General features: G+C 38.3%; 1 protein-coding gene across 3 annotated transcripts in view; it reads left to right on the top strand.

Moving 5' to 3' along the window:
• Nucleotides 1-23,451, top strand: part of FER (FER tyrosine kinase) — a 272,528-nt gene that overhangs the window by 63,782 nt on the left and 185,295 nt on the right. For all 3 annotated transcript variants that reach the window (XM_036738466.1, XM_036738482.1, XM_036738474.1), the window contains 2 exons: nt 10,935-11,072; nt 11,902-12,021. In XM_036738466.1, coding sequence (XP_036594361.1) covers nt 10,935-11,072; nt 11,902-12,021 — 258 coding nt within the window. The remainder of the gene's footprint in view (nt 1-10,934; nt 11,073-11,901; nt 12,022-23,451) is intronic.

Below are 23,451 nucleotides of genomic sequence, written 5' to 3'. Positions count from 1 at the left end.
TTGACCAGTAATATTTTCTGGATGTTCCTGACAGTGCTTTATTGTGGTTCTCTTCCCATCTGTCACATTTGTTCTTTTCAGTCTCCTTTGCAAGATTATCATTGACATCCTGTCCTTTATGTTTGGGTGTTCCCCAAACCTCTGTCCTAGAGTAGTGTTTGTATTAATTGAAATAGTCAGTCATTTCGATGTGGTTTTATTTTGTGACGGCAATAGTCATTGATATTTTCTTCTACTGATAGTACATTTACTTGCGAAGTCTGACACTGACCAGGCTGAACTGTTTCCTCACCTTTTTTACTGCTGGGTTTTGTGCTATGCATGTTTCGTTATACTCTTTTGTTGTACTTTTAATTTTGTGGTTTTAAAAAATATAAATTATTCCAAGAAAACCTCCAAATGTTCTAGCTCTTAAATAGCATACGTCATTGATTTATAGAGATACTGAAGGATCTCTCTGGGGTTGGGTCACTGTCAGAACAAGTCCAGGTAAGCCTTTATGTTTTGAACATCTTCATCAAAACTGTAAAATATCCCTCCTAAAAATGTTTTGGGAATTTTTAAACTTCTTGTTTTTTTAAACTTCCCTGACCCCATTGAGGGAATGATGAACTCTAATAATTATATTGCTATATGGAGAAGTAGAATTTTTCTGGAATTACAGAAATACCTAAATGGAGATGGAATATTACCTTGTACCATTGTACACATCAGCAAAGGTCAAATTTATCCAAAAGATGAAGATAAACATATTTCAGTTACCTGGCAACTCATCTGATTTAAACCCCATAGAAAATCTATGGAATGTAATAAAGGCTAATTTTGGAAAAGTGGGCTATTTGTCAAAGATTCATTCAATAACCCATGTAATAAGTGTGGTTTCATTAAGATGACTTTAAAGAATATATGTCAAAATTTTGGGAATTCAATGCCAGATCATCTAAAAGAAGTATTTGCAGCAGAATACTACATATTAAAAACATTTCAATGATGGAAAAAATTGTGAAGTTTATCATGAGTCAATAAATTTTATTATTTTACTTTTTCCTGAATAATGTGTATACCATTCTAGTCTTTTATCTCTATAATCCCTCTCAGTGATCTTATCAGTTCTTATTGATTTAATTATAATTTCTAATCTAATAACTTTCATAGACATTCATACAATACAGAGGATGTGCCAAAAGCATTAGTGCAGTTTAACTTGCACTAATGCTTTTGGGACACAATACGTACATATACTTAAATAAACACATGTGTCTATCTAGACACACACGCACAAACACATACACATAACATCTTTTCTCTTAACTTTGTTATTTCCGTGTAGAGCACCACAATTCTTTTACTCACTTTGTTTTGGAATCTAGTGTTTACCTCAATGCTTCACTCTCATTCCCTGCCCATGTCCAGTTATTTGCAGAGACTTTTTGATTGTATCTCAATTCCATCTTGCATCCATCTTATTGTCTCACTTCACTTGGTCAGAGCCATAAGATCATTATCCATTTGCTTGTATCGTAATACTTCCTTATTTGTGTACCTGCTTTGAGCCTTTGGGCAGTCAGGTAGCACAGTGGATAGAGCACCAGGCCTGAAATTAGACTCATCTGCCTGAGTTCAAATTCGGCCTCAGACACTTACTAGTTATGTGACAAGTCACTTAAACTTGTTTTGCCTCATTTTTCCTAATCTGTAAAATGAGCTAGAGAAGGAAATGGCAAACCACTCCAATACCTTTGCCAGGAAACTCCAAATGACATCACAAAGAGTCATAACATGATTGAAAAACAGCAATTGGAGCCTTTCCTCTCTGGGATAATGTTCGAACTGACATTCTAAAACAGAGGTCTGACCCAGTCATTCCCCTACTCAGAAACCTGATGGCTCTCTATAAATAAACAGCAACAAAAGCCTAATCCCTATAAATTACCTACTTCTAGGATCAAATACAAACTCTTTGGTTTGGATTTTAAAACCCTTCCTAATGTGGTTTGGATGAATCTTGCTGTGAATGGGTCTCACATCCTCCCTCTTGTGCACTAGTTTTTCTAGCCATACTAGTCTCCATACCTTACCTTGGTCCCCTTCCTGATCTTCCACCTCTTCGGCTTTGGATAAGCAGCATTCCTGGAAGGTTCTCCCTCCTTATTTCTGCCTTTTGGAACTCCTGGCTCCCTTCAAACCCAACCCATGTTCCTTCTTCAGGAGATCTTTCCTGATTTCTCTCAGGTAGTAACACCTCGTGGCACACCTCCCCCTCCCCCCCTCCCCAGTTACTTTCCATTTGTTTTGATTATATTGTGCATTTGTGTACATCTTGTGTCCACCTAGTGGAATTTAAACTCCTGGAGGGCAGGAGCCATATATATTTTTTCTTTGTATACCTTCCTGACATAGTAGGAGTTCAATAAATGCTTTTTGGATTGATTTGTATTCTCCATACCAAATAAGGGCATTACCCATGCTGATTTTACATATTTCCTTCTCTTTACCTTTATTTCCCCACATGTTAGATTTTTGCTAGAGGAAGTTTAATAACATACTGGCCAGATCACTGGATCTGGAATTGGGGAGATCTCCATTCAGATATAGCCTCAGATACTTAACTAGCTCTGTGAACCTGGGCAGATCATTTAACCTCTGCCTGTTTCTGTAGAATGAGGATAATAATAGCATCTATCTCTCAGTTGTGAGGATGAAATGAAGTAATATTTATAAAGTGCTTCACAAACTTTAAAAGTGCCATATGCTAATTATTTTTGTTATTATTATTATATAGTAGTAGTACAATCATCATCTTTATAAACTGTGGCTGTTTCCTAAATCTGATCATTTTTCCTCCTGGATTTCCCAGCCCAGCAACACACTGTCAGTGTGCCATTTTTTGTATCTCCTGTTTGTCCACAACAATAGAACAACCATAAAAATCCCACTTCTAGTCAATTAGCAATTAAGTACAATTGATTAGCTGCCCATTCTACAAGGATTAGGAAGCTTTTAAATAGTAAAACCACTGTAGCCTTCAGAAAGGTTCACTAGCTAGGCTTTGCTTAGTTTCTGAATCTTCTGCCAGAAAGTCTTCTTAAGGGACTTGATTTTCCCTTGTGTGAAATTTAGTATTTTCTTGAGTTCCACTGAAAGGAGTAGATTAAGGGCATTCATTTCAGCTACTGGGAGTCTTGGGGGGATGGAAAAGAAAATGAGAAAGAAAGGATCAGAATAATGTTGTGGAATAGTGGAAAGAACACTGCTTGCAGTGGCAAGTTATATGAGGCTCTCTTCTTGGCTCTTTCACTACCTGAGTATCCTTGGGCAAGTGACAGTTTTACCTTTGTGGGCTTCAGTTCACTGTTTTGTAAAATTAGGACTTGATAATCTTTAAGATTATCCTGCTCTAAGATTCTACAAAAGAAAGTCTTTGACTATCTCTTAAGAATAATTGTACAGTGAATTTCCGGAGTTAGCTTGGTGGGACAGAGTTAACTTAGTCAGTTAACTGACTAAGACCAGGAATCTTAGAGTCCACCCATTCACACAAAGCCAGGAAGTGAGGAGTAGCTACTTTTCTGCTTAAGAGAATTGTAAAAGAGTTTCGATAGCTCTCTTAATTGCAGTGGACAGGTTGAGAAGTAATTAGAGTCGATTCTGAACAATATTGCTAAGTAAAGTGCGTGGAAATCAGCCAACAAACACCTACACATATTATGCGCTGTAGATACAAGTAGAGTAACTGAAATGATCCCAGTTAGCAAAAAGCATAATCACGATGCAATAGGGAAGAAGTAAAGAACAAGACAGGAGATAATACAAAGAGAAGGAACCTATCAGGATGATATGCTAGTTTATGAACTCCTTGTAGGGGATAACTATATCTTGTTTTTCCATTTCTTTCAGTTTTTAGCATTGTGCCTTGCACATGTTTTGTGTATAACACTTACTTGAATGAATATAAGAAAGAAGGGAGAGAGAAAAGCACTCTGCTTACTTATTTCATAATCCCAACTCTTCAGCCTTCACGCTATGATGCCGTACTTCATCATCTGCTCTGTATACCTGTGCTAGGTCACTTCCATCCTATGATAGCCTTAGAGCAAAAGGGTCATGTGACTTGGCTTGCCTGGTGAAAGGATTTTGTTTGGGGAAACTGGAAACGTGTTTTTCTGATATATTGGTTCTTTGCTTCTTTTGCTGTGCTTTGGAAGCTGTTATTAATTCATTCATTAATTCAGCAAGCGTTTATTAAGCATCTGTTATGTGGTAGGCATTGAAAATATCTAGACAAAAACAAAAAGCTCCTGAACTCTAGGAGCTTAAATTCTGTGGGAAGGATGGGAGTGGTGGTGGTGGTGGTAGAGACCAGAGGTTCCCAAACTTATTTGGCCTACAGCCCCCATTTAAAAAAAAAATTATTCAGTGCTCCCCCATCCCCCAGTCTACTTTCTTTAACCATTTAGCAGGTTGTTTTTTTTTTTGAAATTTGTGTCATTTTAAAAAAATATAAAATACTTTTTACAAAAATGATGTATCTTAAATTTAATAATTTATTGTAAACTTGTGGGGTTTTTTCCTGCATTGAAATTTTGATAACACAATATTGTGATCACATAACCATATACCATATAGTATACAGTATCATATTGTAAACAAGTCATTACATGGACATATTCCTGGCAATGCATGCTGGATTTCTGACAATGTGTGACGCATTCACCTGCCAATACTTGCTTGTTAAGAACTGTCAGGGACTTGACCACTGATTGGTTATAACTAGCGTTTTGTGTGTTTATTTGGAAAATAATGTAATCACTAGGACTTTAACTCTGTTATATAACAGATGAAACATGTACTAGTGGTTTTTCAAAATTTTCTTCTTATGCTTCCACCGTCCCCTTATTTTTATTCAACTCCCCCCAGTTGTACCTGTGGCTACTACCTCCTGTCCCACTGATTGTTCTAGTTCTCCCCCGCCCCGCAGTGAGCAGTATTGCCCACTTTGGGAACCTATGGTGGACAGGAGACAATCAGTAGAGATAAAAGGTTTTCACAACCTGGAACTGGAGGCTCCTTTGTTCCTTTGTTGTCCACTCTTAGGTCCCACATCTACCCAAGGGAAGTGATTTATAATCACAGAATATCAGAGCTGGACAGCAACTTAGATATCATCTCAACCACATCTCTCATTTTACAGGTGAGGAAATTGAGACCCAGAGAGTTGAAGTGACTTTCTAAGGGTCAGACAGTTAGTCAGACAGACTAACCCCAGATATCCAATTTCAATTCTAGTTTAGTGGTATTTTTTTTTCCACTAAAAATGCTGCCCCTCAGCCCACCTTCTCTTTGAATTATTTTGCCAATAATCTAAGTAATAAGTCAGCTCATGCTTTCATCAGTTGACTCTGCTTGGTCCTGAGGATGCTTTCAAGGATCTTACATTCTACACTGGGAAGCTAAGGGTTATGTACAAGAAAAATACAGTGGTGGAGTGGTTTTGGTGTGAACTACAACTGAGGCAATCAGGAAAGGTCACTTCAAAGATGGGGCAAATTAAATTGAGCCTTGAAGAGATTCCAGGGAGTCGGATTGAGGGAGACATTTCTAGACTTGAGGGCAGCCTGGGCAAAGGCATGGAGAGAAGAAAAGGAAAGCCGTGTTCAGATAATAGCAAGCAGAGCAGTATGAGTGGAGTGAAAAGCATATGAGAGAAGGTATTCTGTCGTCACCCTGGAAAGATTCAGATTATAAATGGCTTTAAGTGCCTCACGGAGGAGTTTCTGTTTTATCTTGCAGGCAGTTGGGAGCCAGTGAAGCTTTCTGAGTAGGGCAGTGATATGGGTAGACTTGCCCTGTAGAAATATTAGCTGTGGAGGTAAATTAGGGCCACTTGTAGCATTTGGAAAGAGAGTCTTCCAAGGAGTTTTAAAATAAGGGAATACGGGCAGTTTCTTATGCCCATTTAAATTCTTACATTTGGTAGCAAATAACTTCAGATATGCAGTTATGTGGCAGCTAGGTAAAGGAAAAAAGAAGGGAAGTCATGTATGTTACTTCTCGAAAAGAGGGATATTAAGAGCTGATTTTTAGGGGTAAAAGCAAGAAACTACCAAATCTTACAAGATATGTACATCTATACAAATAGGCATACATACAGGTATGTGTGTATGTATGTTTACGTGTGTGTGTGTGTGTGTGTGTGTGTGTATACACGGGGCGGGGGGGAATGACACAGGCATGAATTTTCCCACCGGATTCAGGAGAAGTATCAGAAATACAACTGTATATCTCTGATCAGTTAATCTATCAGACATTTATTAAGCACACCAGGCACTGTTGCTTTTTGAGGATATAAAAAGAGGCAAGCAGTCTCTGCTCTCAAGTTTCCAGTCTAACGGAGGAGACAACATGCAAACAAATCTATACAAAGCAATCTCTATACAGGATGAATAGGAAGTAACAGAAGGTAGGCAGTAGAATAAAAGTGGTTGAGGAAGTCTCCCTGTAGATGGTGGGATTTTAGCTGATAGTTTAAGGAAGCTAGGGAGGTCAGTAGTTGGAGCAGAGGAACAGAAGAGGGAGAGTCTAATTGGACTAATAGCATGGGGGATAGCGAGAGAAAATGCCTGGAGCTGAGAAATGAAAATCAAAGTATTTATCGGAGTGCTTACGGTTTTTTCACTTGGAATTCTACCTTTGAATGCTATTCAAGATTCCATAGGAAGTCAGGAATAATTTTCCAACATTTGCAATTATAAAGTTCTAAGAACCAGACGTTCTCTTATGTATTGACTTCACTGGGCAATCTATGTCACAGGTTTTCAGGTCAGTATATTTTCAGATTAGGTCCTTGAGTGGAGTGACTACTCTAAAAGATACCAGGGTCCCTGAAACTATAACTCATTAGTCCTCACCAGTGAGATTACCTTTAATAGTCAGCCAGTAGATATAATTACCTTCAAAGCAAAGGCATCTACTAAGTTAGCCTAATCAGGATAGTAGTCACAAAACACTTCTTCCCCCACTCCCCCATACATCTAATATACACTTCCACAAATATATAGAACATCTGTGTGATGTCTGAGAGTAAACTTATAGTAAGGCATAAATGTAGGTAATACATGTGACCAAGACAGCTTATTCCTTGAGTGTTGTAGAGATCCAATGTCCTTGTTCTCCTTGTGAATGCTTATCTCAATCATCCTTATGCAGCTCAGCTCTCAATTAATAAGGCTAGTTATATATTAGAATCCATAGTTGGTTCTCTTCTTTGTTGTACAAGTCTTGTTCCTTTAAACTGCTTCCTGAATAAAATGATGCTCCTTTGTGCCTGGTCCTCCACAGAAAGTATGTTTCTTTGTTCCTTCCTAGATACATCTTAATTGCACTTCAAACTCTCTCAGACTCTTTCTAGGCTAGTAGGCTTTTCTTTTAAAGGCCAGCTCCAGTTTGGTCACTTATCAGTTAGCCAATGACAAGTTCTCCCTCCAGTTCAAAGTACTTTTTTTTACATTTTTAAAGGGATGACTATGTTTAGACAAGTCTTTGTATTTTATTCACGTAATACCTTGTTTCCTCTCTTGTCTTTCACTTTCTGTGATTACGTCAAATAATTATAGAGTTGCTTGGGATGCTGAGATCTTATGTGACCTGCCCAGGGTCACATAGCTAGTGTATGTACCAGGTTTTCCTCACTCCAATGCCATATTTCTGGTTATGTTCCCACTAAGAACCCATGGTAGCCTAAATCATTTCTGAGAAATTTTCCATTGGAATTCCTTTCTAGTTCTGTAATTCTGATTTGTTCTGTTTCCTAGACTTCTTTTGCTCCTTTCTCCACTGTGCCTCTCCCTAATGACAAGGCTATTATGAATCTGAAGAGTACTTTAGAATTAACTTAACCTCCCAGTTACCTTTTAAAACAAACCCTGTGTTTATATCAGTCTCCATTGTCAGGACTAGATTTGAGTGAACCTATGAGTGATTCTATGGCTGGAACCCACAGCCAGAATTCAAACAGGTTAAGGAATTTGTAAAAATATGGTAAATATTAGGGTGACATTCACATGAAGTTATGTGTGCTGTACTATCTAGTTTCTCACAGGCTGGTGCCTTAAAGCCTTTACACATATTGGTAGTTGAGACATTTTGTGAGGGTATTCTAGAATATCTGGCAACCCCTCTATTTATGATTATAATTTCTGGACACTGCAGAAAATCTCTCAAAGGTATTTCAGTATATTGCTGTTTTAGTATTTCAATCGCCTATGCAGACAGATCTTTATTGACACTTATTTAAAAACTATGGATAAACTAAGCAATTTGCTTTTACATTTCTTCTGTAGTATGTGTTTTATTTTTTGACACTAAAGAAAGTTGGTTATGCAAATTATGTAGTTGTACATCTAAGGCAGATTATGTACCTCTTTTCATGTGGTTTTTGAATGGTAAATATTGGTGATTAGTACAGTTGAGTTTTTGAAGATTTTTCTGTTACTTTATTGTTTCTGAGTGTTCAAATATGTTGGTAATTTTAAATTTAATTGGATATAGTCCCAGTTTAGTGAATGATTACTGTGACTATAAATATATATGTATATGTGTGTGTGTATATATATATATACATACACACATGTACATACACACATGTGTATATATATATATATTATAACTTAGCATATGTTTCACTTACTAATTATATAATAATAGCTTTGTTATCTGGTATGTTGGGGGAATGATGGAATACCTGATGAGTCAAGAGTTCTAGTAGGTTGCTTAATACATATTTTTCCAGAAAATTTTTAAATTATTTCCCACTCTTAGACTTTTAAATAATTAGAAGGATTTACAAAGGCTAGTTATTCTTGTTTGTGAAAGTCTTTCATTCCTCTTGACTTCTTCCCACAAACTTACAAACTCTTCACTCACAAAACATCACCAGTGGTGTCAAATTCAAATAGAAATTGATCCCTGAAGCCACATATTAACTTAGAAAACTGTAACTTGGCATTATCTATGTTTTATTGTATTTTTATTTATTTTGTTAAATATTTCCTTGTTAGTAGAGACTCTGACACCTTTGTTCTAAGAAACTAACCTACTGGCAGCTCTAGTGAATTTTGGAACAATACTATTATTTATTTGTAATTATGCTATTATTCAGTCATTATTATAATAGTATTTAATTAGTTATAATTTTAGATCATTTATATTTTAATCCCAATATTATGTAATATATTTTCACATATATTACATAATTAATTGCGTACTATGTATACAAATAATATATAATTAAAAATAATATAAAATTTATATTATATTATTTAATTAATTTTGGTGAATAATTAGGTTGATAATTTGAATTGTAGGATATCAGAAATTCTAGTTTCTAGTGCTTTCCCATTAAGAAGTTATTGGGTAACGTAGCCTAATTAGAATTTTAAAAGTACAAACTAAAAAACAGTGGGAAGGGCCACTTAAATAAGTTTAATTATTAATAAAATAGAAACACCTAGCCCATAAAGTAATAAGTAGGAGAGCAGGATCTGAACCCAGGTCCTCTGGCTCCAAATCCCAGTGCTCGTTCCATTTTCTCAACTAAAGTATTAATTGGCTTATTCACACAAAATCACTGAAGATCACAGGATAATAGTAGAATGCTATAGAGGCATAAAACTAAAAGGGATCTTAGAATCATCTCGTCCACATGTTTTTAATTTGGGGCCCATGTACTTAAAATTTTTTTTTTAAATGCAATTTATTTATTTAACATATTTGGTTTTCAGCATTGATTTTCACAACATTTTGAATTACGAATTTTCTCCCCATTTCTACCCTCCCCCCCCACTCCAAGATGGCTTATATTCTGGTTGCCCTGTTCCCCAGTCAGCCCTCCCCTCTATCACCCCCCTCCCCTCTCATCCCCTTTTCCCTTCCTTTCTTGTAGGGCAAGATAAATTTTTTTTGATAACTATTTCAATCTAATTGATTTCCTTCATAGTCCTATGTATTTTGTTTTAGGAATATAAAAATATTAATCTGAGATGGGTTACATAAGCTTCTTCAGTCAGCCAAAAGAGTGATTCCATGACCCAGGAAGGATGAAGAATATAGCCTAAGCCCCTAATTTTATAGATGAAAAAATTGAATGCTAGGGAGGTAAAATGATATGACTAAAACCACACAAGGGGCTGGTGGCAGAGCCACCTTTAGATTCACAAACCAGTATTTCTTACTTCTCTTTGAGCATGCTGCTTCCCTTTCTTCAGTGCACTAAGCCTTAGTCTTTTAGCCACTTTCTAGTTTCACATTTCTTGCTGTTTATTGGATATCTCCTCTTTGGTGTCCTACTACCATACAATTTAAAATTAAATAAACAAGTAAACAAGTTTTCTCTACTAAGCCTTTCACTTCTCCCACCATTGTTTCACTATCCCCAGGCTCATAAACTCTTAGTATTCAAGAATAGTAACTACATCTTGTACAACCTCCTTTCTCACTATTCTCCAACAGGCATACCCTACTCTACTTAAGTCTAGGTAAATTTTCTCACTGTCTTCCAAATATGCTGCAGGTTATTCTCAAATTTTTGTCTTTGGTCTTTCTATTGCCTAGTAAACCCTTCCTTTCTTCCATAAGTCTACTCTTCAAGGCCTCCTCTGACTACTGTAGTCATTCATATTTTTTCCTTCTGTTAACTTACATCTATAATGCGTAGTTGTTTTCAACTGTTCTCATGTCATTGGCTGAATATTTCAAACTCTTTTATTCTTTTACATTATAAAGTCCTTTACTTGCTTCTAAAGGTATTTGAAATAAGGAGTTTCATAAACAGTCGTTGAAATACAACTCGTCTAGTAAATCTAATGTTTGTTATTTTGCTTTTATTTCAGTCTCTTTCAAAATTAAAAGATGTTGATAATTTATATTTTTATTCTTAGAAAAAGTATATTTGATGAATACAGCCAGATTACCAGTCTTGTTACAGAGGAGATAGTCAATGTCCATAAAGAGATTCAGACATCAGTTGAGCAGATTGATCCTAGCACGGAATACAACAATTTCATAGATGTTTACAGGTATGAGATTTCCACTCTACTTTCAGCATTTATGTCAGAAGAGTAAAATATAGTTAAATGTAAAGGCATTGTAAGGCAAAAAAAAATTATTTTAATTATTGAATTTTAGTGATTTTGAAAGTAATATTTTAATCTCAAAGCAATTCAGTTCAACTAACATGCATACTATGTACAAGGCACTATCCTAGGCTTTGAGAGTGCAAAGACAAAAATGAGACCTTTTCTAAGATCTTGGATTCTGCTGGGTAGAGGTGTATACAATGTGTACATATGTAAGTAAATAACAGGTAACTTCAGAAGGGAGAGAATGCTAATGATTATGTATACATATGTCAGTTACAGAATTGCTGTTAGTCATTTTGAATTAATGCATTTTCAGTTTTACTATAGCATCACTTAGAGCAATACTTTGCCTTTACACATGTAAATGTATCTTCTCTTTCACAATTTATATCTTCAGGAAGAAAGTGAACTGAATGGTTTCATTTGTCCTTAGTTATTTGCGTGTAAGTTTATCTCATAAAAATAAGTATTTTTATTAATATTATCTTTGAATGAGCAAATGTATTCTTGTTCTGTCCCAAGAATTTGTCCATGCAAGTTGTGGTATAAAAGAGCACAATGAATTTCTCATCTAAGGACCTGAGTTCAACTATCACCTCTGTGGGTGGGGAAATCACTTAATATCTCAGCTTCACTTAACTCATTGGTAAAATGAGAGGTTTGGACAAGTTGCTTCTTGCTGTCATACTGTGATGTATATTTGTCCTTGGTATATGATGAATAGTACATGCAATCCGAATCACCACTATTTTCCATGTTTTACCAGATCACCAGCTATTGAGGAGCAAGAAATTGAGTTTGATGCTTCTTTACTTGAAGAAAATGAAAGTCTTCAGGCGAATGAGATTATGTGGAATAATTTAACAGCAGAGAGTTTGCAAATAATGTAAGTAGAAAATTCAAACTATTCATAGATTAATAGGATAGGTTTAATTTTCATGTTAGATTTAAGTGGTTCACTAAATTTTAAATGCTTATTTTTATATAATATGCTATAAAATATACTGTTATCCTACTCATATATCCATCCTTCTGTTTCACATATATTTCACAATAATGTTTAGTAGTCAGTTTTTTTACCCTCTAATATTCTTTTGGTCAGTATTCTAACTTTATCTGAGGAAGCCTTTTATGTTTCAAGATTTTATTTTTTAAATGAAGAAAAGTAATGTGATGGTCTTAAATTTTTTTACCTGTATTGTTACATTGATCTTCCAAAACAGTTCTCTAAGGGGAAGGATTATTCTCACTATTTTCCAGATGGACCTATTATTTGAGCTGTTAGGGGACTCTTGAGATGACCAGTTTAACTCATTCATTTTATAGATGAGAAAAAATGAGCTCAGAGTGGTGGTGTGATTTTTCAGTGTTCACATGGCTAACTAGAGCTGAGCTGGGACTATAACTCAAGTCTTCTGACCCTTGATCAAATGCCCCTCCTGTTAAAAAATTCTCTCTCTTAATTTCTTTCAAATCAGATTCACTACTAAGTTGCATGAATTCAGTTTTTCTTTTTATTAAACTTAAGAGGTTCTAGTAAATTCAATTTAGTTTAACAAATGTTGATTATGTATGATATGTTCAAGTAACCATGTTAGATCTTGGGGGAAATGAGGCCAAAAAAAAAAAAAGAAAATTCTTATACCCTCAAGGAGCTTTTTGGGGGAGATATAAGTAAATATAAAGTATATAAAAATTAACACAGAAATAAATGTAAAGTAATTACAATGGACAGAGTATGTTGAAGACTTAGGGAATTAGGAAAACCCTCCTGGAAGAGGTGGCAACAAAAATGTGCTTTGGAACAAGGTAGGGGTTCTCCAAAGTAAAGGTAGGATGAGAATGAATTCCAGACATTTCATTTGTGCTCACTGAGATAATGGAAACCGTGGGGACCAGATCTTTCTTACTGTGCTATCAGTGCTTTCTTTCATTAAGCAGTTAATTAACTTTCATATTTGTAATAGAGTACTGGATCTTTTAAAAAATTATTTAGCCAATCTCTTGATTGACTATAGCCATTACAAAGATAGTTTGTGGGAAAATATATGGATCTATCCCTTTTGCACCATTGCTGCTAATGAACCTGTTCTCATCTTTATATATTATTTCTTTAAGCTTGAAATTTTTATTGAGCCTCATCTGTAGACTCTTACGTCAAAAGGTTGAGTTTAAGTATTTATTTACTCTATCGATAAGATTAAAGAATTTCCTTTGTTTTTGCTGCCTTTAACTGTGACTTTGTCTCTTGCCTTGCTACTTGCTTTTTGTATCTTGAAGAGGACAGTGATATCAGGAAGGCAATATCGTGACTTGCAAGTGAATTGGATTTAAGTGAGGGAGGGCTATGCAAAGTCACCAGCCCACTTTCTCCTCCAGAGCCATCTAGACCTAGTGTCCAGAAATGGATCAGGACTACTGGAGATGGCCCAGTTTGCAGTGGAGAACCTTTGTCTTTTCAAGCTAAGGTCTTTAACAGGTCTCAGTTTGACCGAGGCAGCACCCATTCAGTGATTAAGGCTTAATAAGAAAGGAGACAGAGAATGGCCTTTAAAAAAAATTAGAGTTGTGAGGGGAAGACCTTCTGGGTTTCATGCCAAACAGAAACGATTGCTGTTTCTGTTCATTCTGTGCCAAATCGGTCCCAAACAATGACCAAGTAGGGCTTGGCTTGGGACCTATTGCTGGCCAGTCAATGAGAGCCAGAGTGACTTGGGGTTAAGGCTGGTCTTTAAGAGAAAAAACAAACAAACAAAAAGTTTCAGAGATTAAAATTTACATTCCCTTTGGGCAAAGCACCCACAGTTAAGGTTGTGGAGAGGCGGAAGGAAGAAAGAAAGTAAGTAAAGGCTAGTCCCTATGGTTGGGATACATTTCTCCTTTTTTTGTTTTTAGCATCCATAATTTTCTTGGTATCATGCTGAAGTTACAACTTCTACATGAGAACATTGCTGATCCCCTCCCCACTGCTAGTTCCTCCCCATTCTCATGCCTCCAGTTACCTTGCATTTATTTTGTATATATTTCATATACTAACATCGATACATTCTGTCTCCTCCAGTAGAATGTAAACCCATTTTTTCCTTTGTATCCCTAGTGCCTAGGACACTGCTTGTCACATAGTAGGTTCTTGTTGATTGATCATTCTATGTGCAGTGATTATAAAACCCTGTGGCCAGTTCTTAGGAATGGGTGTGATTTTGTTTGGCCTGGCCAAATAGAGCTGCAGGAGTTAAAAGGTTCTTGGCATAGTAATTTATGCAAGTTGAGGATCAATCTAAACTGTTATCCTTTTCACATTGGGAGGGGGGGGAGGGCCCTGTAAGTCTGAATTTTTACTTTTTCTTTTATGTAGTGTTTACAGTTATCTTTTTGCAAAATTTGGGTTAGAGTCAAAGACCCTGTTATCTGCTGGCCTTTGCGTGTCGTCTGTGGCTTCCATAAAACTTCCCCAAAATTCCCATTTAATTTCTTATGCCAACCTGTGGTAAATCAAAACCTCAATGGGGAAAATTGTGATGTGGAAGGGATAACTATGTTTAACTACTTTGTAGATATTTGTCTTTATTCACTTTATTATATTTATGTTGCATATAATTTTATATGAATCATTTCATTCTTTGTACTTGTATGCCCGGCACCTAGCACAGTACCTGGGACATAGTAGGTGCTTAATAAATACTTGTTGCTTGCTTGATGGAATGACTGATATCAAGCCTAAATTTGTCTTCTTGTAACTTCTACCCACTACTTCTAGCTGTGAACTTTGGGGCCATATGGGATAAATCCAGACACCTATGACATTCCCCACAAACCTTCTCTTCTTCATTTTAATTATCCCCAGTTCCTTCAACCAACCAATCAACAGGCACTCATTATTTGCCAAACATTAACCTCAAGGAGCTCACATTATTTAAGGGGAGACAATGTGTGTACACATAAATATATACAAACTATGTACAAAATAAATCCAAGATAATTTGGGAAAGGGGGGTGGCAGCGGGGAGGATCAGGACTGTTTGGAGGTGGCACTTGAACCAAGGTGTAGTAATTAAGTTGATGTTCATCTTGCTCATGGTCCTCTAGTTCATCTTGATTGCTGCCTTTGGGTATTTTTTGTACAAATATTGGAGATCATGGATTTTATCACTGATTACTTTCTTGGATTTCATCTCCTGTGAACTTCTTTGTGGTTGAACTATTACTTTTCCTTCATTGTAGTTTCTCTCTTAGTGGATATTGTTAGGCAATTCTTTTTCTGCTCCATCCTTTTCAGTTTAAATCTTTTTTCATTAGATTTGCAAAACACCAGGCAAATGCATCCTGAGCAGCCCTTATTACCTGGATTCTATCCCTCAAAGAATCCTGTCATTCCCATATTTTAAACTATAGTCCAGAAATCCAAGTCCTAGTCTCAAACATCTTTGTAACCATTCTTTGCCCCTGTCATCTTCACTTTTTTTGACCAAGCCTTTCTGATCTTCAGAAATTGTTTCTAAATTATCTTCTGACAGTATCATGTTTTCTTCTTTAAATTAATCAAGAGCCATTTATTAAATGCTGTTGTAGTAGGCAGAAACTTAAGGAATTGTTCTGTGAGCTGAGGATACAGTAAGAATTGAGACAGTCTCTGATGTTAAGGAATTTGCATTCTGCTGGAAATCACAAGAATTTAATAGTAGTTATCTATTTCAACAAGTCTTTTGAAATTCTTTATTATGCCTTGTATAGATACAACAGAAAGATATCATACTTCTGTTGTTATCAGGTCTCAGGTCAAAAGATGGCTATCCTAGTTCTCCTCAGCAGGGAGTCATTAACCACCTTGTTGATGATACTTATGTTTTTTTTCCAATTAATCCATAGATCAGATGAGGAACTAAGACCCAGAAAGGTGAAATAACTTGCCCAAGGTCTCACAATAAGTATCAGTGTCAGGATTTGAACCCAGGTCCACTGTTGCCAAGCACAGTGCATGTCTTCAATTTAGTAAAGATTTGTTGTTGTTCTTTCGTTCAGTCATGTCTGACTCTTTGTGACCCCATAGACCATAGCAAATCAGGCCCTTTAGTCCTCTACTCTCTCTTGAAGTCTGTCCAAGCTCACACTTGTTGTTTCCATGATAAAATCTAATCTTTTTTTCCTTTTGCTTTCAATTTTTCCCAGTATCAGGGCCTTTTCTAAGCAGTCCTGTCATTTCATTGTTTGGCCACAGTATTTAAGCTTCAGCTTTAGCATTTGACCTTCTAGTGATATATCAGTAAGGCAAGATTCATGACCTTGAGGATGACCATGAACATGCCAGAATGGTTCGGAATTGCAAAGTATAATAAACTCTCTAGGTAGACGGCAGAGGAAGTATAACATTTATTTAGACATGAGAAAATCCAATCCCAGGAGGAGTAATTCCATTTCCATGTAGTAGCAATAATATTCCAAAGCCACTAAGTCCACCTCAATGTAGCAACAAGGAAATTGTAACACAGTATTATAGCAAGGAGCCAAGTTATCCTGTAACCTTCCCCCCAGCTAGGGCCTTCCTGTAAACAATCACTCATGAATCCTAACTCTCAGCTCAGCACTCTCTTCTGCAGCTCTGTTGACTTCCTGCTCCTTTTCTTTGGGCTAAGTTCCAATTCCTGTAGCTCTCAATGCCTCAATGTCCTCTTGATGTGTGCTTCTGAATCCTGCTGCTCTCAGTTCCACTGCTCTGCTGCTCTCAGTTCTGGCCTCTCTTTTTATACAATTCTAGCCTGCTTCTGATTGACTAGAACTCAGTGCACATACCTTTGACTCTGGTCTTTGCAACTCCGCTTAGGGCCCTGAAGGCTTCATGCCCACAGCAGCTTAACCAGCAAAAGAGTGTGGGCCTGGGGCCTCATACCTAGTTAGCCAAGGGTGTGCCTCCTTTTGTTGGCCCCACCTGAGACCTATTCAATAGGTGGGAAAGATTTTTCACTTACTGAGTGGCCTTACAAGTGAATAGCCTGAATTAATTTCTCTAAATATTGAGTTATTTGACCTCTTTGCTGTCTAAAGGATTCTCAAAAGTATTCTGTGCAATTGAAAGGCATTGATTCTGTGGCACTCAGTTTTCCGTATAGTCTAACTCTCTAACATTTGAAGAGGTCGAAGAACCATATGCTTTTAGGGATGCTTGAGATCCCAAAATACCAACACACCAGGTCCTGCTCAGATGAATTCGATTCAAGCCTTCTCATAGCCAAAAAGAAAGACAAAGTTTAGTACAGATTCACCATATTGGTTTGTCTTAAGAAATCTCACCCTTTGTGATCATCGTTTTCACTAGCGGGCCAGATTCCATCTGAGGTAGATGGAATCTGAACACCTTCATGGAGGCAAGATGAAACTGTTGTACCAGAAGCGAGTGAGACACGCCACAGAGTATAAGTTTTAAATGGAGAATTTATTAGCTGGCGACCATTTCGGAGTTCCACCCAAATCAAAATGGCCCCGAGTTGGGGTGGAGGTGTGGCTTATATAGAAAATACGGGGTACAGAGGTTAATTATCTCTTGGAACTTACAGGCTAGGTCACAGGATGGGGGGGGGGCAGGAACAAAGGTCCTGACTGATCAAAAGATTCTGACAGGTTATCGTTAAGTGGGATAATCTTATTGACCTTCCTTGGTGGAGTCAGGGAGCCCCAGGGACATTTGCTAAATGCCAGAAGGTCTAAGTCCATTCTTTATCATGCAAACTGGGGTTTCTCAGGGGTCACCTTAGAGGTAACTGATTTTTCCAGTACCACAAAACTTATATACACAAAGATTGTGGGAGGGATCTAAGGTGGTCCTGGGGTGATGGGAGGAGGAATTTAGGTAGGGTCTTGAGAAGGAGTCTAAGGAGGAGCTTGATGGGACCTGGGTGAGGTCAGACTCCAGGAACCAAGAGAATGGGATTAAGGGTGGGAAGTAGCTGAAGGCTACCTGGAGGTAACAGACAATGTAGGGCTAAGCTAGTTGAAGTTTAACAGATTTAGGCATAGACACTTTGATAGGATCAAGGGTGAAACCTAGCCAGACAATGGAGGGCTAGGCTAGGTTAAGAGTAACCCTAGCCTAGAGATTTGGGCATAGCAATAATGAAAGGCTTATGGCCTCAGGCAAAAGCCTCATCTAGTGGGAAGATTCAAGGGAACTTCCACAGTCTAAACCTTATCACATTGCTACTGGAAAAACCATAGCTTTTACTATACAGATCTTTGTCAAGGAGATAATGTCTCTGCTTTTTAGTATGCTGTCCAGATTTGCGGTAGCTTTCTTTCCAAGGAGCAAGCATCTTTTAATTTTATGGCCGCAGTCACTGTTTGCAGAGATCTTTGAGCCCAAGAATATAAAATCTGACATTACTTCCATTTCTTCTCCCTGTGTTCATCCGGAAGTGATGGGACCAGTTGCCAGGATTTCAGGTTTTTTTTTTTTTTTCCTGTGGTAATCTTCAAGCCAGCTTTTATATTCTCCTCTTTCATTCTCATCAAGAGGCTTCCTAATTCCTCTTCACTTTGTTTCATCAGAGTGGTATCGTCTGCATAGTTGATAATTTTCCAGGCAACCTTAATTCTAGCTTTTGATTCATCCATCCTGGCATTTTGCATGATGTATTCTGCATATAAGTTAAATAAATAAAATGACAATATGCAGGCTTGTCGTACTCTGTTTCCAATCTTAAACCAATCAGTTGTTCCATGTTTCGTTCTAACTGTTGCTTCTTGGCTTGCTTATAGGTTCCTCAGGAGACAAGTAAGATGGTTTTGAGGACATTTTGTTGTGATCCACATTGTGTTCCAGGCACTGTGGATAGAAATAAGAAAAAGAAAGACAGCCCCTGCCCTCAAGGAGTTTACAGTCTAATGGGGGAAGTCAGTATACAAAAAGAAGCTGGAAAAGGGTGAGAAATGGAGAAGAATCCTGGGGGGATTCATGGCGTTGAGACTTAGCAGAGGTACAGAAGGAAGTAGAGAGAGCCTCAAAGTCCAGGTTCTATGTTCCACAAAGGAAAGCTTTGGGTGGAGTTTAGTGCATACCCCTCCAGCCCTGCAATCAAAGGGGAGAGGAGGCTGAAAAAAGGCTGGGGTAAATCCAAGACTGGGTTAAATAGCATGATGAGATTCCTAGCGATCAGTTTATCTTGAGAGCAGCATCTTGTTAGTAGAGCTGAGATCAAACAGAAATCTCTTCATTACTGGAAATCCATTTCTCCCTTCTTGGGGTTCTTATGAAGCTCCCTTTTGCTGCAGGTCTTTGTCAGGTTCTGAAAGCTTGTGCCCAGATAGAGACCTGAAGCAGCCTTTAGAATATGTGTCTCCTTTGACCTTCATGTGTCTCAACTATAACATTAGCCACTACTGCTCTGGGCACACTTTTGCCAATCCTGATTAAAATCTTAAGACATTCTGACCTTTTGTAGTTCCTTGTGTTACAGTTCTTGGTTATTGGAAATCCTTTGCTCCCTTTGTGGGGCTCATGATGTTCCCCTTGGGTTTGTGAGAAATGCGGTTTTGGGGATCACTGGACTTCCCCACATTGTGAGAAAATGCGGTTTTGGGGATCACTGGACTTCCTAGGCAGGGCCAAAGTCCTGAGGAAGAACCCTGTGATAATCCCTAAGGAAGACTGTACAGACCACAGGACTCCCAGAGGAAGGCCAAGTGGTAGCCCCCTTAATCGGTGGGGATCACAGGGCTCCTAGGGGTCAGACCCTAAGGAGGACCCAAGTGATGGCCCCTTAGAATGGTTGTGGGGAATCACAGGACCTCCTAGGGTTGGGCCCTGGGAAAGAGCCATGTGATGACCCTTAAGGAAGACTATGCAGACCACAGGACTCCCAGAGGAAGACCAAGTGGTAGCCCCCCTTAATTTGTGGGGATCACAGGGCCTCCTAGGGGTCAGACCCTAAGGAGGACCCAAGTGATAGCCCCTTAGAACAGCAGTAAAATCACAGGGCTCCTGAGACAGGGCCAGAAGTCCCAAGTGATATCCCCTTAAGAAGGCTGTGCAGACCACAGGGTTCCCCATGGAAATCCTGAGTGGTTGCCCTCTTAACACCGCAGTGGGGATCGCAGGACTCCCCAAGGCAGGAACAGGAAGTAAGCCCCAGATGAGCTTCTGCTGCTCATTGCTTTGCTTTCCTTTCCTTAACCTTAGGAAAATCCATGTGATTTGCCTGTTCTCACCCAAAGAACTCAGGACCAGAGTGGGCAGAGGAAGGCATTTTATTATGCTCTTCAAGAGAGCTGGTGTAGTGCTCACTGGAACACTCATACCGATACAGCTGCAAGAGCAGGGGTAATCGTTCCCTCCACTTCTGCTAGAGTTATGGTTAGTTTACAATCCTTATTTTTTACATAGTTTTCCTAGGTTATACAGTTCATATAGGTAGGATAATAAGGATGCAGAAGCAAAAGTGCAGTTAGATTTTCCTTGTCTTACTTTAGGATTAAACTACATTCTTTTACTTCCCCTACTTTTCCTCTTTAACATATGCAAATTATGCAAATCAGTAGGCCTGGGATCTTGACCAAGACCAGACCCTAGATAAGCTTGAACAGGTTCAACCTGGTTTGGCCTCTCTAATTCCCCTGACTGTCTTCTCAAAAAGCATGCATACAAGCCTCTGACCTCTCACCTGAGGGACCTTGAAATCTGGTTTCTGCTAAAGCTGGGGTGGGGGGAAGTACACCTTTAGTTTTGTGGAAACAAAACTCCTCCCATTTCTTGCAGGTTGTATTGTAACTTTTTCTTCTGGCTTTCATGCAGAACCCTGAATTTGTCTTTCCTCATAGAGTCCAATCTGTTCTTAGCTTCTGATTCAGACACACTATATTATACACCTTTGATTTTGTCAAATGTGATGTATTTGAAGAATTGATTTAAGTGTATTAACAAATGATTATTGAATTCTTTACTTTTTCTAAAGATGGTGTGTGAAGTTTCCTATGTCAAATAAAGTGAAATCAACAAGTTACATATTAAGTGTGTGTTGGCCCAGCTCTGGCCTATGCTCTGTATACTTCCTCCTCTCTGGTACCTAATAATTTTATACTTTCTAATTTACTTGTCTTGAAAATAATCTTCTTGTAAAGGAAAAAAGAAAATTTTTACTATATATAACTCTTCTAGTTAATAAGGGACATATATACATTATTGACTTGTATTTTTTTCTCAGAGGAGATAATAAATGACTACAAAGTAAACTTGATTTGTTTATTTTAAAATGTAACCAGTCCCATGTACCTTGGTGCATATGCGGTTTCTCCTCCTTGCTCCTAAATCTTGTAAGAAAAAAAAATTTACTAATGTAATTAGAGTTGTAATTAGGACAGGCCAATGAGACTTTACTCCAGGTTGACAAATTTTAAAGAACATTAACAGCATTCAGTAAGTCAAAAAAAAAAACTTATTAAGCACTTTTATATCTATAACGAAGAAGGTTGCAGAGGATATAGTAGCTGTAGTGCATTCCAGGACTGTGATGGGATGAGGAGACCTGTGGCCTGATCAGGGCACCTGTGTAGCAGAAGTTCCGCATCTAGTTGTTTGCTTTCCCTGGAGGTAGAAGAGAAGGATGAAGTGTGTAGCTGTCAAGATTTGAGCTCTGTCTTGGTGGCGGGAGGGGAGGCCATGTGGCCCATCCTGATCCTGGCCTGGTCCTGGGAAGGGCAGGCTGCCTTGGCTGAATCGTGGAAGGTAAAACTTCTGGACTGATGATGAAAGACTCCTGGGCAGTACGTGTGCAATTAGGAGACCTGGACTCTGGTCTCCCCTCTGTCCTGAATCTGGATTCTTCTTTGTCTGTAAAATGAAGTGGGGTGAGAAAAGTGCCCTCTAAGATCCTTCTAATCCTGAAATGTATGAGTTTATGAGAATGGGGCACCATTATATTCCATTTCAACTCAGCTTTCAAATAATGTAAGATTTAAATTTGCCCTTTCTCAGTGGCTCTGTCATTGCTTCCCTTTCTAGGGTCTCGTTTTCCTTCTTTATAAAATGAAAGAATTAAATGAGATGAGCCCCAATATCCTTTCTAACTGTAACATTTTGTCATAATACCTTGAGAATTTATTTTCCTTCTAAACCCACCCTACTCCTGACTTCTTTCCATTTTGAGAGGGACTCGGCGGGGAGCTCATGCTAGTCCCTGCTTTCCAGCCGCCATCTTGGCTCTACCCTTCGCTTCTTCTCTTTTAACCCCAACTCCCATCGACTGCTAAAATGATACTCCTACAGCACAGATAGGACCATTTCATTTGCCTCCTGGAGAAGCTCCTTCAGAGGCTCCTGATTGCCTGTAGGATAAAATGTAAACTCCTGGTATTTGTAACCCTTCTTGGTTTATCTTTCCATACTGTTTACACATTACTCCTCTTGTATTCTCTGATCTAGCCAGACTGACACTGTTCCCTCTAGACACTAGTCTGTCTCCTGTATCTGTGCCTTGGACATTCTGTCCCCTGGACCCCAAATGCTTTACCTTCTCACTTCCCCTTTTGGACACCTTAGGTCCTTCCAGGATCCTACAACAGGCCTTTCCTGACCCCCGGCTTCCATTACTTTGTGTTTATCTTGTATTTGCCTATGTATGTAGGTGTTGTTTTGATGAGGGCACAGTCTCTGGGAACCCCCTTAAAACTGGGGTGCAGTCCCCAGGAGGCTCCTTTGGCTCTCCTTGAGTCTTCCAACTAAATTTGGCCTTCCCCTGGGGCCATGGGCCTTGCATTATCATTGGGCCAGAATCTCTGCCTGAGCCTTGCCCTTTATTGTTACTATCAAAATGCATGCTTTCCCCAGGCTCACCACCCTCCTTAGCGTTTTGGTTGGCCCCCTCATTTTATTGCTATGCCCCATCAGTTTGTTCCTCTTTGAAAGGTTTGAATAGCTCCATAAAGAGAAGTGGGGAATGTGGTACTGGAAAAATCAGTTATTGCTAAGGAGTCCCTTGAGAAAACCCCAGTTTGCATAATAAAGAAAGGACTCAGACCTTTTCGCATTTAGCAAATGTCCCTGGGACTCAGTGACTCCACCAAGGAATGTCAATAAGATTATCTCGCCTAATGATAACCTGTCAGAATCTTTTGATCTGTCAGGACCTTTGTTCCTGTTCCCCGGGACCACCCACTACCCTGTTACCTGGCCTGTAAATTCCAAGAGATAATTAACCAGGGTACCTTGTATTTTCTATATAAACTGCTTCTTCACCCCAATTCAGGGCCATTTGATTTGGGTGGAACCCTGAATGGTCGCCGACTAATAAATTCTCCATTTAAAACTTATACTCTCTGGAGTGTCTCACTCACT

The sequence above is a fragment of the Trichosurus vulpecula genome, chromosome 1 (genome assembly GCF_011100635.1).
Source record: "Trichosurus vulpecula isolate mTriVul1 chromosome 1, mTriVul1.pri, whole genome shotgun sequence".
In the NCBI taxonomy this organism is placed as follows: domain Eukaryota; kingdom Metazoa; phylum Chordata; class Mammalia; order Diprotodontia; family Phalangeridae; genus Trichosurus; species Trichosurus vulpecula.
This window is presented reverse-complemented; position numbering and strand designations above follow the sequence as displayed.